The sequence below is a fragment of the Epinephelus moara genome, chromosome 22 (genome assembly GCF_006386435.1).
Source record: "Epinephelus moara isolate mb chromosome 22, YSFRI_EMoa_1.0, whole genome shotgun sequence".
Lineage (NCBI taxonomy): Eukaryota > Metazoa > Chordata > Actinopteri > Perciformes > Serranidae > Epinephelus > Epinephelus moara.
In genome coordinates this window covers 17,375,776-17,391,707 of record NC_065527.1, presented here as the reverse complement: position 1 = coordinate 17,391,707, position 15,932 = coordinate 17,375,776, and the positions used below count along the sequence as shown (strand labels likewise).

Genomic DNA, 15,932 nt, shown 5'->3' with positions numbered 1-15,932 from the left:
TAACACACTTTTGAACACTCACTTCACAATTCGTTGACACTCTTGACAACTGTTGGCACTAACAGATCCTCCAAAACTGCATTTTGCTTTTTTATTTTTAACCATTCTGCGTTTCTTTTTACCTCAGATGCGGCTGCCATCCAAGCCCTACTCCACCTTGCCCATTTATTCTTTGGGCCCTGGTGCTGCAGCTAAAGAAGAGGCAAGTGGAGCGTCTGCTCCTGCTGAGCCAGAAAAGAACCCATTTGGGTCCGGACACAGCCGACACAGCTTACGCAGAAGTGTTTACAAGTATGTTACTGTAGACTGTGCCATTTCTTTTTATACACTAAGGAGCTATGGTGAAAATGTCATGCTTTATCTGATGAGTTCATCATTTCTTCCTGTCCTCAGGTTGTCTAAGCACAGCAGTAGTGGCAGCAAAGATGGCCGGTCACAGGACGAACCTGAGCTGCCGAAGGAGCTCACTGAGGACTGGGTCACTATGGAGATCTGTGTAGACTGCAAAAAGTTCATCACAGAGATCATCACCTCCAGCAAGCGCAGCCTGTGCGTGGCCACCAAACGTGCCCGTCTCAACCGCAAAACCCAGTCCTTCTACATGTCATCGTCTAACTCTGTCAACTTCAGGCCCTCTGAGCGCACCATCAACGAGGTGTAGAGAGTGGGGCCGCCCTGCGCACTTTCCTTCACGCCTCCCCCAGAGCCTAGTCGTTCAATAAGAAAATAAATAAATCCCTTCAATGAAGCCAGTTCGTTCCACCCCAAAGTTAGTAAAGGTTCTTATACCTTACCCCGTCTCAGGAAAAGTTGGCACGCTGTGATTGGTCGTGACTGGTCAGGACTGTGCAGTAGCTGCCAGATAACAGAGAGCCATGTTTCTTTAAAGTGATAATTCAGGATAAAATGGATAAATTAAGTTGCTGACGTCGCTATTGTGAACCAGGTAAGAGAATGTATATCTGACATAAGAGCGATCAGATGATACAGAAAGCCAAAAGCTGCAGTGATAAACGTGTAAATAGTACAAAGGCCCGGCCCTAATCTTAGCTATGAATACGTTTTCCAGTTCCTGTTTACTTCTAGCACTCAGGATAAACAACAGATTGTCTTTTTGACAGAAATGCACTGTAGATCCTCCTACCAGGTCTGTTGGGGTAGACCACCCTCCCTGCCCCCTCTCTCTTATTCTTCCAGCAACAATTATGCCAAATGTTTCATCCTTCATTTTTTTAGCCAGTTTAAATGCACATTCACTGTTCTCTCATGTTGTCGGGGCGACACGTCGAAGGGTGAGAGTAGTCAGATTATTTTTCTGGGTGGGTTTAGTTTTAACTTGTTCAATTCTGTGCCTGGTGCCAAAATGTAATTCCTTTCTTTGAATGCCTTCATAGTTATGGACCTGTTGTACATATGTGTGATACACTCAATAGGGGACATTTTTAGGGTAATCCAAGGTTGGGTTTCTTGCCCTTTCCATGTTCCAGGCGGGGCAACAGAAGCACAGACGTAGGGTTGTGAATGTGTACATGCTGTATATCTTAATTGTTCCAAATTTAATATAAAAAGCTTAACAAAGTAGAAATTTAATTTTACCATGTTTTAAGATATTTGCCTCTGGAGTTACTTTATTTGAAATTCTTCTCTGACACCTCTATTATTAGTGTTATTATGTTTGTGTAATATTAAGATTTTATTTCTATTGTATAGTTTATAAACTCCTCAGTGTTAAGACTCCTCTAAATCGCAAATCGCACTTTTATTGGACCAATTTATTGTTTATGTTGGGTTTTTGTCTTAAGTAATAATAATTATTAAAATCTTTTTGTTTTTCACCTCTTGGGGGATCCATAGTGCCATTTCCCAGAGTTCCTCATGAATGAAAATGTGTGTGAATGGCTGCAGGTTGTTTGAGTAAGAAATGAATAATGGCTAAAACAAAACTCTCCATTTAATTGAATGTAGGCAAGTATATAACTGTCACTGAATATGCTTTATGATTGTGTTTCCCCTCTCAAAAGACGTGTATTCACATACACACCTAAACACAAATGTTTATATCGTGTGTTTTGTGACAGTTGTTACCAAATGAACACAAAGCCAGCCTGTTCAATAACGACGCCATGTTCCAGTGACACCATCCGACCAGTTTTATTTTAGACCTCTGTAAGGAATGTATGCATGCTGTACTGTGATCTGTTCGTTTTTATCAAAGACATTATAATAAAATCATCATGATTCTTACCTTGACTCATGTATACCTGTTACAGAATTCAAAGCCTGGTGAGTTGAACAAATGTGCAGAATTACAGAGGACATTTGTCATATTGGGCAGCAGAGGGCGATGGAGGTACGATGAATGGAAAGCTTTCTGTTAGGCTTCACATCAGCCTGTGGTCTTAGGGACATCAGGTGGTGGAGGCTGTGTATTGCATGTTAATTTGTTGCCATATTCAGACTGATAGATGAGATTAGACTGATTAAATGCTGTCAAAGAAATGCTGTCATTGCAGTTGACCCACTGCAAAAGTCATCATTTTAGAGATGGTGAAAGTGCTTTAAATTCAAACATGAGCTACCTGGAGACTTTTACTTACAAGCAGTACTAATGCCTCTTGTTTTTTTTTTGTTTTTTTTAAACTTAATTTTTTCCCCTTTTACATGATTTTATGAAGCCCCTAAAGCCCCTCAAAAGTGAATGTTTTAACTTAATTATTAATTATGTTGTGGAAACAACTTTTTTTTTTTTTTTTTTTTATCTTGTATGCTTGTATCACCTTTTGGGACTCTAGTTCCCGGGTTCCCAACCTGGGGGTCGCCAAAGCTTCACAGGGGGTTGACCCAAAGGCCTTCTTGATTTAAAGGTGTGTAAGAAAAAAAAGTATACAATGGGCCTGTATCTCAGCATTTCATTCATTTATGGTAAGAAAACTAAATGGAATTGGTATTAAAGTTTAGCTTATTCAGGATATAAATTCTCACAGAATAAAGGCATGGCGATGACCTGAACACAAGCTACACTCAAACAGCCTTCAATCTCTGCAGAACAGCCTCGTCCTGCATTAGTAAAGTGCGCAGTAAAACATCCCAAAGAGCTAATAGAACAGAGGCCAAGCGTCTGCGAGAGGAAAAAAATGAATATGTATAAAATAGTAATGATAAAAAGATAAAAGTCTATCATTTTCATCCACTTATTCGGAGCCTGGTCCCGACCAAAGCACTCCTGACCTACCTCTCCTCAACAACGCTTTCCACCTCCTCCTGGGGGACCCCAAGGTGTTCCCAGGCCAGATGGGATATGTAATCTCTCCAGCGTGTTCTGGATCTGACGCGGGGCCTCCTTGATTGTTAAATTGAATTATTTAGTTAGTTGACTTGGAAAAATAAAATAAAATACAAGACAGAGAATTGTTTTTAAGTGTCTAAAAATATCCAACTCATCTCTAATGTAATATTCACAGGAAAAAAAGTGCTCAAAAATCATCCAATCACTTGTTTTACACAAACTTCCTGACTGTTTTTACCGTTTCAATACAGTCTCAGGGAATCTAACTTCAGTTGTTCCTTACTATTATTGTTATGCATTGAATATAATATGAAATATCCATAAAATATGTCACTTCATCAGGGGTTGTCAGTTTACTCAGTGATAGAAAAAGGTTGGGAACCACTGCTCTAGTTGCTCCGTGAATTTCTTTCTTTCTTTCTTTTTTTTTTTTGAATGTAAGTATTGATTAAAATGAATTCAAAATGTTGCCTTTAATTGATCCTGTTGCTTTGTTTTGCTGAAAAGCTACTTAATACCACTGTATATCTTAAGTTAAGCTAAAGTATAGCTGAAAGTTTAAATCTATAAAAAGTGTAAAGCCTAGTTGTAGCTTGCACCTAATTTAAATCAAAGCTATACTGTATCTGAAGAGGGTGATGTATCAGGTCGTACATGTAGTTGGACTTGTGTGAAAGAAAAAAGCAGAATCTCTGTGTAGGTGTAAACCCTCCTAATCCTCCTGTCCATTACATTAACACAGGAGGGTACAGTTACACACTGAGAATAGGCCCTGTCACATGACACAGCAGGGAAACCCCTCAGTTAATATCGAACTGTTGTGGTTACTTTCAAACAGGAACCTTTGCATTTTTTTAGTGACTGAAATCTGAGTCTCTAATCAACAATGAAAGGGTTTTGAATATTTTGTTTAATAAATGAGAAATGGAATGCTGCTGCTTGATTTTATGTTATATTTTACATTCCTTCAGCCTCAGGCTACACAGCAGTACAGACACTGACGGATTATTCAGATTTGGCTAAAAAGAAAGTGAATGTAAATACAGAATGTCCTGGGGCTTGTTAAAAAACCCAACAAGGTGTTTTGTATGATACGGTTAATACGATGATGGATATTGATTGCAGCATGCATGCAGCTCCCATTTATGCATATCATTCTTAAACCACAATAGCCATATGTGTGTACGCACACACAGAGCAATGAAATGCTATCCCTTGATGGGTTAGCAACAGACACTGAAAATAACCTGCCAGGCCACAGCCTCCCTGAAGGGTGACCCTCACACACTGGTTTCTATGGAAAGACAGCAAGCAAACACACAGTCAATAAACAGTGTGAATAGGCTGTGCATTTAGCAGCAGCTCAATAAAAAGTTTCACAGGGTGTTGTTCTGAAATGCTGCTCTGGCTAACTGAGTCCAGCATGTGACATCTGACTCAGCTGATGGAGGGTTATTAGTAATGGTCACAGTCTCTGCTGATTTCACCTTTAAAGGGACAGTTCACCCCAAAATCAAAAACAACATTTTTCCTCTGTAGTGCTGTTTATCTGTAGAGTTCTAGACTGCTTTGGTGTGAGTTGCTGAGTGGAGATATCGGCCTTAGAGATGCTTGTCGAATTCCTTTCTACTGAGCTACACCCACCAATGCAGTGCAGAAGGAAGCGTGCATCTACTCATGGACAAGAGGCTTGTGAAAGTGTGAGATGTAAACTCCTCGGAGTTGTAACGTTAGCTAGCTCAGTGGTTCTAGGTGAGCTAGCAGTAGATGCACTCTTCCTTCTGCACTGTGATACGTTTGGCAGGTGTAGCTCAGAAGAAATCAAATAGTTCCGACATTAAACTGCTCATGTTTTTAGAGGGTTTGTAGATGTTTTTAGAGTGTGCCTGTACCATGAAAACTAGCAACGATTATAGCTCTTAGAACATATTTTTGAGGCACCATCCTAGGTCCTATTCTTGAGTAGGTACTCTCCCAGCAAAAGAGGATCTATGAGTGATGCAAGTGTACAGTAATTGGTCCAGATGTTGTTGAGTGTATGTTGATTGGTTGAATACAGCCAATGCAGCACCAGCAAATGCCATTTTTAAAAATCTGTTAGTCGTGTAAACAACACATTGAAGAAAATTGATGTGATTTATGTTCATAAATATGGATTTTTTTTTATTTTAATATCACTCAGGAGCTGTGTTTTTGTATTAACACTGTACAGAAACCATGTTTACATTCTATGTTGCAGGGACACATTTAGCTGAGGCACTTTTTCTCCAAGTAGACACGTGAAGCGGCAGAAATTTTACACTCTGCCTGAAGGTTTGAGAGTTTAAAGGTGATATTGCATTGCCCGTTCAAGATAAGCAAAGTAGACTCATTCCCTCTTGGTTTTGTGCAGCAAGCGAGGCATGTTTATTTACCTGCTCCATGTTTCGTTTGAGTGTTATGTGAAGTGTGTGCCTGTTTATTCTTTAAAACAGTTTGATGGCGGCTTTGATGATGGTGAGGTTGACTGAGGTGCAATTGAGACGAATATATCCATCTGTAATGAAGAACCATGACGTCAGGGAGTGACAAATAGACTGACAGTGAAGTCCAGGCTTTACTGAACATATAGGTGACAATGAAACTATGACATGATTTTGAATTGTCAAACAGAAAATGACATTGCTATGCCAACTGCTGGCTGGCTTACAGTTAGTAACTTCAATGGTCCTATTGGCGATGTGAGTGCAAACAGAAAAAGAGGCCTAAAAGGTTTCTACTTCTCGGGGGAGGCTCCTCAGCGAGCGGTTCCTCTCAGGGAGTCCCCAGAACTGTTTGGTCCAAAAATACCTGTGGATTATTTTAAGTAAGCGGGTCATGATTTCTGGAAAGAGATGTTGCTGTTGAGTTTTTCAAATCTATTTTTGTTTTTGGCACTTTGAGCCTCACCAGCTGAGTGTCATGTAGTCCCATTAAATTGGAGAGAGGGCAGACATCTCTACTGCTGATTACTCCAACACTCGGCAACTCACACCAAAACAGTCTAGATAGATAAATAGCATTATGGATAAGAGGAAAAATATGTATTTTTTATTTTTTATTTTTATTTTGGGGTGAACTGTCCCTTTAAGGTTTTAATTTCAACATTTGAGCGTAGACAATCTGCTAGGTGTTTTGTATCATTCTTCACAGTTAGTATGTCTTGATAATAATTTGTTGAGGCATCAGGTATTGAATCCGCACACACAGACACACACACAGAGGGGTACTGTGAGGCATTCAGAGCGACCAGGCTAACAAGGAGCCTTTTAACTCAATGACAGTCTGGGCTTGCTAATGTGGAGTGTGATGGAATTCCCTTTTGGTTGCTGCTCCTGGGCAAGTGTCAATGTTTCCCCACTAATGGGCAGGGATTAAAATGTAAGAGTGAAATTGGATACCGCATCTCTTCTCCTAAGGTCTGCTTCACCGGAGGGCTGTGTACAAGTAGGTCATACCATGCAAACAGTGAGCCTCTCAGGGGGGACACCGGTAACTAGATATGCAGTCTACATGTGGAGCTCCTCTTGAAACTTTACGATGAGAATGTGAAGGGTCGAGAGGTTGGCACATGTTAGTCACACTGTAACATAAAGAAAAGTATTGATTTCACTGCTTTAACTTTCTGTCATAATTCTTACAATATTGCACCAAAGTTAATCGACGTTGCAGCGGTACTTAATAATGTATGGAGAGCAATGTGTCACCTGATAGCCAGCCAGCATGATTCTGTGTCCATGTTAACAATGTTCCCTTGAAGGGGACATGACTAAGCCGGCCACAGGCGTAGATTTCATGGGAAACACAGAGGACATATCCCCCAATATATTTAAAACATGTGCATTTGTCCACCAAGACTTTTATTTTGACAAAATTAAAAACATGTACACCATAAACTGATGCAGAAAAATTCACCAGAATGCAGGAAATTAAGTGTCTGACATTCAAAATTCGAATCCTACACCCTTGCAGTCTTTAAATAAATGGATAACCCTGTAAATTGGCACCAAGTTCAACTAAAGACCAGTCCAGTAAAACAATAACAGCATTTGTACCGTGTCCAAAACAGATGCTATTATTTTTACTCCTGTGCAGAGAAATTCAAAGCAATCAAACGAAACTGTCTTTTTAGTATTATCACATACTGCACATATCCAGCCATTACAGTGTTCCTTTATAAACCAAGTCAGAAACAGGGGAATCAATATCCAAAATATAAGCATATTGTACAGTAGGAAATAAAACATGAAGGAAAGAAAGAAAGAAAAAAAGAAAGAAAGAAAGAAAGAAAGAAAGAAAGAAAGAGAGTCAAATGTGCAAGCAACAGCAACACAGTTGATCAGTGATGTAATCTCAAATAGACCCACTACAGGGATGCATGCCACGAATGATCCGATGGGGTGATAACAGGGTTGCTATGGCAGCAGTTACCAGGGCCAGGGGCTGGAGCACAACAGTGAGTGTACGCTCCATAAGGGTTGAGAGGGTTGCAGGGCAACGACTGAAGTAACAGGCTTGTGGAGAGGTTCCACGGTCTCATTGTCTTACACCGTCCTCCGATACATCACAGCTATTGTTCACACATGAATAGAAAATAGATTTCAGATTAATGGACATGTTTCTGAGAAACCACCTGCAGGTTGCACATTTACATGAGCCCATTATACAGGCTGCAAACCCTGAAAATCTCCACATGTTCACCATTTCCAGTCATAATCGCCCTTAGTAGGACACTGCATCCCTACCATGCACTTGCCTCAGAGGCAGCATTGTCACATGTCCTCACATCAATGTAGCTGCCTGTGAAGCTTTTTTCTTTATCCAACAACTGTACATGGTGAAATGAAAAGTAAACCACCACTGCGAAGCACAAATCGTTGTGTTTACAGTGCTTTGACTCACCTAAAGCATATTTTTACTTTACCTCATATTGCTTACACTACATGTGCTGCATGAAAGAAACATAAATGAGACAATACAGAACATGCTTTGTTGGGGGTTCAGTTCTAAAAGTCAAGAATCAAGCCAGCTAAACTGGAACAAAGTTGGCCCAGGTAATTTTGTTTAAGTAATATTGTGTTTCTTTTCGACATCTCAGCCAAAACAACAGACTGCTGTCCTTTGCAGAGGGAGCTTGTCCATGTTCTGTCACTGTTGTTCTCATCAGCAAGTGCACTCTGATAGAAGCATGTGGGTCAAGGAGGAATGTTTTTTTCCATAAAGTGCAAATTATATTAGCTGTCTAATCTGTTATTTTCAGTTTTACACAAAAAGCAAAGCTCATGGAGTTTACAAACAGCCAGACATAGTTACCTCTGCCCATGGACGGATAACTGAATGGGCCCACTGGGCACAGGCCCAGGGGCCCAGAGTGTCAGGGGGCCTTCACTTGCAAAACGTCAGATATCAAATTAACATGGACCGACCAGGAAGAGACTCAAAATGACCACTGAGAGACACAAAAAGACCACACAGAGATGCAAAAGGCACACAATATAACTACAAAAACATGTAAAACAACAACAAAAAAACACGAAACAGCCACAAGAAGACATCAAATTACTTCAAAGAGACACAAAATTACCTTAGTAAGACACAAAATGACCTCAAAGAGACACAAAATGACCTCAAAGAGACACAAAATGGCTACAAAAGGACACAAGACAACCACAAGGACACACAAAATGACCACAAAGAGAAACAAAACCTCAAAAAGATACATAAAGACTACAAAGAAAGTCTGTGTGTCTCTCTCTGTAGGAGAGGTGGTGGGGCCCTTTGCATATCTGTGCCCAGGGGCCCATTGTCACATAATCTGCCCATGTCGTCGCCAAAAAGGTTATTTTTTCAGGTCAGTTGTTATCAGCAGAATTACAGAAAAACTACTGGCCTGATTTTCATGAAACTTGGTGGAAGGGTGTAGTATGGACCAAGGAAAGCCCATTATATTTTGGAGCAGATCCAAATCATGGGGTGGATTCACAATTTATTTTTCACTTCTGTTAACATTACGAGCAAGAACATCTGGCCCTGGTGGAGGTCTGCCCTCTCCAAGTCTCTAGTTCCCTATGTATTTAATTGTTACAGTGAAGTCAGCTGCAGCTGCCAGGCAGTGCTATGCTGCGTATAAATGTCTGGGAAATTAAAGCATTAACACTTTTAGTTATCATCAAACGAGCGCAGCCATCTGCGGAAAGAGCTTTTTGGATTACGTATGTGTCTGAACAGCTGCTTGTTATGTAAGTACGTCTGCCTCCCGTCATCTCATGGGCTCTCAGCTCAGTTCCACACCAGGTGCCTTAGTAATGACACCTCTGCCTGTCAGCTGGGCTCTCCTTTGAGTCAGATGAAAGTCGGCCTGGCCTAACGTGCTGCTAAGTTGTGGCAGCGTGAGCTGCATGAAGGAATGCAGTCAGTTTGAAATGGTTTCCCATTTGTGTAGTTAGAGGCCGTTAAGTCACAGCAAAGGGGAGGTGAAGAAGAACATGCAGCAAAGCATTCACCCAAGTAACTGGTTGGATGGTGGCTCACGGTGGGTTGGGTCGGTTGGAAACACAGACCAGCGGCAGGGAGCCGTGGTCAAACAGCTTGTATGGCAAAGAACCTTTCGAGGTCCAAACGTCTGTCTTTGGGTCGTAACACTCGAAGCAGTCTGAGTCCTCGATGACATCGTGGCCGTTGAGGATACGTCCACCGGTGACATAGAGCTTGTTGTTGATCACTGTAGCGCTGTGATGCATCCGCCGCTCCTTTAAGTTCTCACACTTGACGAATTTGTTGGCTTTGGTGTCGTAGGCAATCATTCGCCTGGTGTATCCTGGAAATTAGATTTTTATTGAGCATATTTTTACGGACAAGCCTGGTGATATTCGATGTATTTCTTATCGTCAACAAAGACCAAAACCAACAATAAATTGATAAGTGTTTTCTGAGTATCTAAAGCTGATTTAGTTTATTCCTCTGTGACAAAGAGCTCCATCATTGTCTGAAATCTATTAAAAACACATCAGTGAGCCACACTGTTGCACTGGGAGACATGTTCTTTTAATACAATCGAAATGGGCACTGTAGTTTATTTTGAGTCCTACATACAGTACACGGTCCTGCCACTGGAAACACCTACTGTACCAAATGTGTATCAATGTGCAGCTGAAAATAGTCCCAAACAAATGCATTGTTTTCTCCTATTTATGTAATGTTTGCTAAAAACTACAGTGCCCCGGTGTTTAAGAAAGATACTTAGCAGTGGGCTTTGGGCTGGGAGTTTTAGGCAAAGTACGGAAATCTGTACACACCTACTGTACAGATGTTAAAGCTATCATTGACAACTTTTATGAAAAAAACTTTTTGTGATATTTGCTGAAACTATCACTATATTCTAAAAGCAGTACACAAGACATATCAGGAGACATCAGAGCCAAGGAGTCTCTAATGCAGCTTGTGAACAGCCTGTGGGAAGAAGCTATTAAGCAGTCTTGTGGTTCTTGCTATTATACTCCTATATCACAGACAGTGAACTGCGGTCAACCTGTCAAACTAGGCAGCGCTGATTAAATATGAAACAAGATACTGTTACTGCATTGCCTATTTCTCACCTCAAATGTTTTTAGCAACATATTTTAGTGTACTGTTTAGCTGTAAAATGACAAAGTTTGTGACCTGGCCACCACATTGAAAACAGTTGACCAAAGCACCAAACACTGCCCACCGGTTGGGCTAATTTTTTCATTTTACAGCTAAACAGTACACTAAAATATGTTTCTTAAAACATTTGAGGTGACAAATAGGCAATGCAGTGACTGAATCTTGATTCATATTTGATCAGTGCTGCCTAGTTTGACAGTTTGACCACAGTTCACCAGCAGCGAATGGCAGGACTTACAGAAGCATTAAAGACTCTTTGGCTCTGATTGGTTGTTTTCATTCACGTGCAATAAGGCCAATAGGACTACAAATAGGTGACTACAAAGTCACCAACTACAGTTTTTACTATGGCATTTATATTCTAAAACTATGTAACAGCTGGGCCAACCATTCACTGAGCTCACCTCCTATGATGTAGATCTTGTCTTCAATGACAGCAGCAGGAGCACAAACATTTTTCACCGTCCTTGTTTCTAGCCTTGACCACAAGTTACGAGAGATGTGATACACCTGTTGACACACCACAGACATCAGTCAGCCTGTTTACAGCAGCATTTGAGACTGTAGTTTACTGTCTTCTTGTGTGGCATTCTGAAAATATCTGTAAATACTGGCAACAAATTCTGTGTCTGTACTTGAGTGGCAACAATGCAGAAATTGGACTCTAATGCTGATTCAATGTTGCTTAAATGAGAAGTCTGACCCTACCTGAATCAGCCTGACTGGATTCTGCATGGCGTCCTCCCCTCCGAAAACATAGATCTTCTGATCGCTGGCTGCAACAGCTGGGTGCAGCGCCGCTGTGGGCATTGGTGCCATGGCCTCCCATTGATTAAACATGCTGTTATATCTTTCTACAGACTGAGAGATCTTTTTGTCCACCCCAATGCCTCCTAACACAAAAATAAAGTGCAGATAGGACACACTTTGGTGGGCGTATCGTGGCTCCAACATGGGCTCAGCAGTCCGCCACTGGTTGGTCTTCAGGGAGAGTGTGTAAACTGTGGCGCTGACTGAACTGTCACCTGATGTCATGCAGAGGCTGAGCCCGCCAAGCACATAGAGGATGCTATGAATACACACATATGCAGCTTTGTAGAGGCGCAGAGGAAGCTTGGCCAACCACTGCCACCGATGAGTCCTCTCATCATATAGTAAGGCTTCTCGTGAGGTCTGTTCATTGTTTTTGCGTCCTCCAACCACCACCAGTGTTTCTCTGCAGGTGTAACGTCGTGGTGTTGTCCAAAGCGGCTTGAGCTCTCGGCTACACTTGGTGCTGACTGTAAGCATGAGGCGACGCACTGACTCGATTATCTCAGTACAGAGGGTGGAGGATTGCACCAGTGGGTCATTAGCAATGAACTGGAAGAGGTAAGTTGGGTGGATGTAGCGAAGACGGACTTTCTTGAAGAGATCGTGGATTGCACCGCGTCGTGAGAACGGGTCATGGTGGATCCATGCCAGGAGGGTCTCAAACACTTGCTCCTCCTCAGCACAAAGTCGGTCGTCTTCTAGGTAACACATTAGCTCAGGTAGAGACAACTCACAGAAGTCTTCCGTAGCGGCCACATCAGAGAAACATCTCACAGCCATCTCCTTCGCCCTCTCCCTCAAACTCTCACAGTGAAGGATCTCAGACAGTCGTATCATGCTCAGACAGTTTTCTGGACTCAGCTGCTCCTGCAGGAACATGGAGCAGGCCTCAAAGAGACTTCCATAGTGAAGCATGGAGGCTGCCTGCATGAGCGGGAGCACTATCTCCATGGTGATAGTGACGCAGCCTGTGTAGACATAGTCCACGATGCCACTGAGGACATTTGAGGAGATTCCCTTCAGATTCACTCGGGCCTGACTGCTCTCCAGAAAGTTGCTGCAGAACATGGCGCGGAAGTACGGGCTGCTGGACACCAGGACGTTCCTGTGGCAGGGGATCTCCTGGTGCTCAGTGCAGAGCAGGACGTCTGTCAGGATACGCTCCTGACGAAGGATGTTGAGCTGGACAAGAAGGTGGGAGGGCAGTTCAGAGTCTTTGAAAGAGAAAACATCTCGTGGTCTTAAGGCCATTCTGTGGAGAAAGAAAAAAGAGACTCCATGATCATGTTGTATTTCTATTGTCCATCAGAACCAGATGGTTGACAAAAACATGAGCATACGCTGACATTACACAGTTCTTAAAAAGTATGCTGATGACTATAGATCCATACTTCTCTCATGTCTGTATGTTAAGGGGAAAGTTCCAGTCCCGAAATCAAAAACACATATTTTTCCTCTTACCCGTAGTGCAGTTTATCAGTCTAGATTGTTTTGGTGTGAGCTGCTGAGTGTTGCAGATATCAGCCGTAGAGATGTCTGCCTTCTCTCCAATACAATGGAACTTGGTGGCACTCCGCTTGTGGTGCTCAAAGCGCCAAAAATATACATTTTAAAAACACAACAACAATTTTTCGTTCCAGAAATCATTACCTGGTTACTCAAGATAATCCACAGACCTTGTTGTGAGCAGTTTCATGTAGGAACTATTTTCTTTCTACCAATATATCACTGCTCAGGAGGAAGTGTGCATCTACTGCTAGCTCTCCTAGCACCACTGAGCTAGCTAACGTTACAGCTCAGCTGAGGAGGACGCCATTAATGTTTACATTTGCGCTGTCACAACCATGAGCGTCTCGTCCATGAGTAGATGCACATTTCCTTCTGTGTGGTGAAATGATTAGGAGGTTGAGTTTGGTAGACAGAAAATAGTTCCTACATGAAACTGCTCATAACAAGGTCTGTGGATTATCATGAGTAACTGGGTCAACTGGTTTCATTGCTATTGAGTTTTTCAAATTAATTATTTGAGCACTTTGAGCACCACAAGCCAAGTGCCATCTAGTTCCATTATATTGGAGAGAGGTCAGACATCTCTACGGCTGATATCTCCAAGACTCGGCAACTCACACCAATACAGTCTGGACTGATACAAAGCACTACAGGTAAGACGAAAAATATGTATTTTTGATGTTCTGGTGAACTGTCCCTTTAAATACTTGGCTACAGCCGGGACACAGTTTGCAAAAACCAAAGTGTAACAACATGTTGTGGTTTGACAGGAGGTTTTGTGCTTTCTTGAGTGGGCAAATTGACTGAGTCTCACTTTGAGGTTGCCAGTAACTATTTTCTTTAAGATCCAAAAGTAGCTGCTGAAGCTAGCGCTACAGAAAGACTTGAATCTACCAAAACTACACCAAATAACTAATCAACCAAAATGCTTCTTTGCTTGTTAAACTGCAGTGGCACAACCACAACTTGTCCTGGCAGTTTTTGGTCAGTCATAAATTTCTAGGATAGAAGCTACTGTTTCATCCATACAGGTGAATTTAAACAGTAGCCTATATCATGCATTGTCCTTTAAGGAATCCCAGTATTAACTGACATTTTATTTGGCCTTCACCTCTTCAAACTTATGCATGGCAGCTGTCCTTAATGTGACAATTACTGACTCATAGATTTCTATTTTTACCCCGTCTGAATTATCTCGATGCATCTATGTAGCATCAAGTCACATCTCCCTCATCAAGCCGTCCATCACTGCTAACATTAACAGAGCCATATCAACAGACCATCTGTGTTTGTCTCTCCATCCCCTCTGCATTTCTCTCTCTGGACATCTCAATGCCTCTCGCTATCTCTATTGCTAATTTCTATACGTTGAGTTTTTTTTACACCATTTTCCTCTTCTCTTGTCTACTCTCTCACTAGGTGGAGGGTTTGTGATGATCCTGCTGTTTAAAGAGCGGGCATTTCATTGGGCTATTAGCGACACTAAGTCTTCTAATCATGGCGACAGCTACTGATTTACTCCCACTTACGGGGCCCAGCTTGTCTGATATATTTAGACCTCTGATCATTATTGTATATTGTGAAATGACTAAGTGACGTTTCACAGATCATTATTTCTCCTCAGATTAAATAAGACCTGCTAGTTGAGAGAAAGTGCTCTTTGTAATGAATTGCATCAGAAATTAAGACTTGAGTCACGCTCATGTATAGATTATAGTCAGTCACTTGGATTACTTTCTGTTTCTGAACATTTATCATGAAACAAGTATTGCTGTGTGTTCTCTTTTGTAAAATATTATATATATATTTTGAAACTCCTAACACTGTAACCAAATACCAAAACTGATTTATAAATATGTTATCAATAGAATATATTCCAGTGGTTATTATGAAAGTGGCACAGCTGGATTATATTAGCAATTTCTGACTTTAAAAAAAAAAAAATCTTGATCAAAACCTATAAGATGTGAATACAATTTAAGCAGACACTGAGGCTTTTACTTAACAAAAGCACCAAGGCATTTAAATATTATGTTTGTGTCAAACTGGTGAGTTTGACACAAACGTGTTGCTGATGAACCTGTTGCCAGTTCATCAGCAACATCTGTGACTGAGTGAATCCTTACCTCCTGCCCTCAGAAAATCAATAATCAGTATCCAAAATGTCTGGTCAGAAAGTATGTGTTCCAATCAAAGAGGACCAAAACATTATCCAGACAGAAAGTGGGTAGTGCAGTCAGGGAGAGACAAGGAGCATGACACAGAGAAACGACAAGGCTTTCCAGTTAGGCGCTGTGGAGCTCGCCATGAGGCCACTGTGTACATTCCTACAGCTAAGAATAGTATCCCGGGCCACCGTGACTCCAGCCAGTCCTCTCATGTGACACAGAGCTGTTTGGTACCCCGTTGCCGGCTTAACAGCTCTGCCAGGGTCCAGTGGAGAGAGTGTTTACAATAGCCAGGGGAGGGAGAATCATCACAGGGTCCTGACTCAGCCATCGAGCCCACCCAAGCCGGTGTTTAATCAAAGTGTCCCCGAGCTGCTAACCCTTGTCCATCTCCCTGTGCTGTTTAAGACCTCTCCTCCTCCTCCTCCCTCGTATGTGTGTGTGTAACCCAGGATGAAGGTAAATATAGAGCGGTGCTGATGGGCCGGCTTGAT

At 41.8% G+C, this 15,932-nt stretch overlaps 2 protein-coding genes across 7 annotated transcripts in view; one reads left to right on the top strand and one right to left on the bottom strand.

The window, feature by feature from the left end:
* Nucleotides 1-2,255, top strand: part of spire1a (spire-type actin nucleation factor 1a) — a 36,391-nt gene extending 34,136 nt beyond the window's left edge. For all 6 annotated transcript variants that reach the window (XM_050034978.1, XM_050034977.1, XM_050034975.1 and 3 more), the window contains 2 exons: nucleotides 128-291; nucleotides 394-2,255. In XM_050034978.1, coding sequence (XP_049890935.1) covers nucleotides 128-291; nucleotides 394-661 — 432 coding nt within the window. In that variant the 3' untranslated portion in view covers nucleotides 662-2,255. The remainder of the gene's footprint in view (nucleotides 1-127; nucleotides 292-393) is intronic.
* Nucleotides 2,256-9,831: 7,576 nt separating this feature from the next.
* On the bottom strand, nucleotides 9,832-15,444 carry klhl38a (kelch-like family member 38a). Its single transcript, XM_050034809.1, has 4 exons — nucleotides 15,397-15,444; nucleotides 11,657-13,013; nucleotides 11,353-11,458; nucleotides 9,832-10,121 (listed from the first exon to the last, which is right to left on the bottom strand). Exons 2-4 carry the CDS (start codon nucleotides 13,010-13,012, stop codon nucleotides 9,832-9,834), a joined length of 1,752 nt encoding a protein of 583 aa, XP_049890766.1. The 5' UTR covers nucleotide 13,013; nucleotides 15,397-15,444.
* Nucleotides 15,445-15,932: the final 488 nt, after the last annotated feature.

Excerpts from the sequence above, each read along its gene's own strand:
- klhl38a (XM_050034809.1), bottom strand. The coding sequence starts at position 13,012 with ATGGCCTTAAGACCACGAGATGTTTTCTCTTTCAAAGACTCTGAACTG. Across the intron at positions 11,459-11,656 it reads ATCCAGTCAGGCTGATTCAG|GTGTATCACATCTCTCGTAA; the intron begins GTAGGGTCAGAC and ends GTGTGTCAACAG. Across the intron at positions 10,122-11,352 it reads CAAGATCTACATCATAGGAG|GATACACCAGGCGAATGATT; the intron begins GTGAGCTCAGTG and ends TCTAATTTCCAG.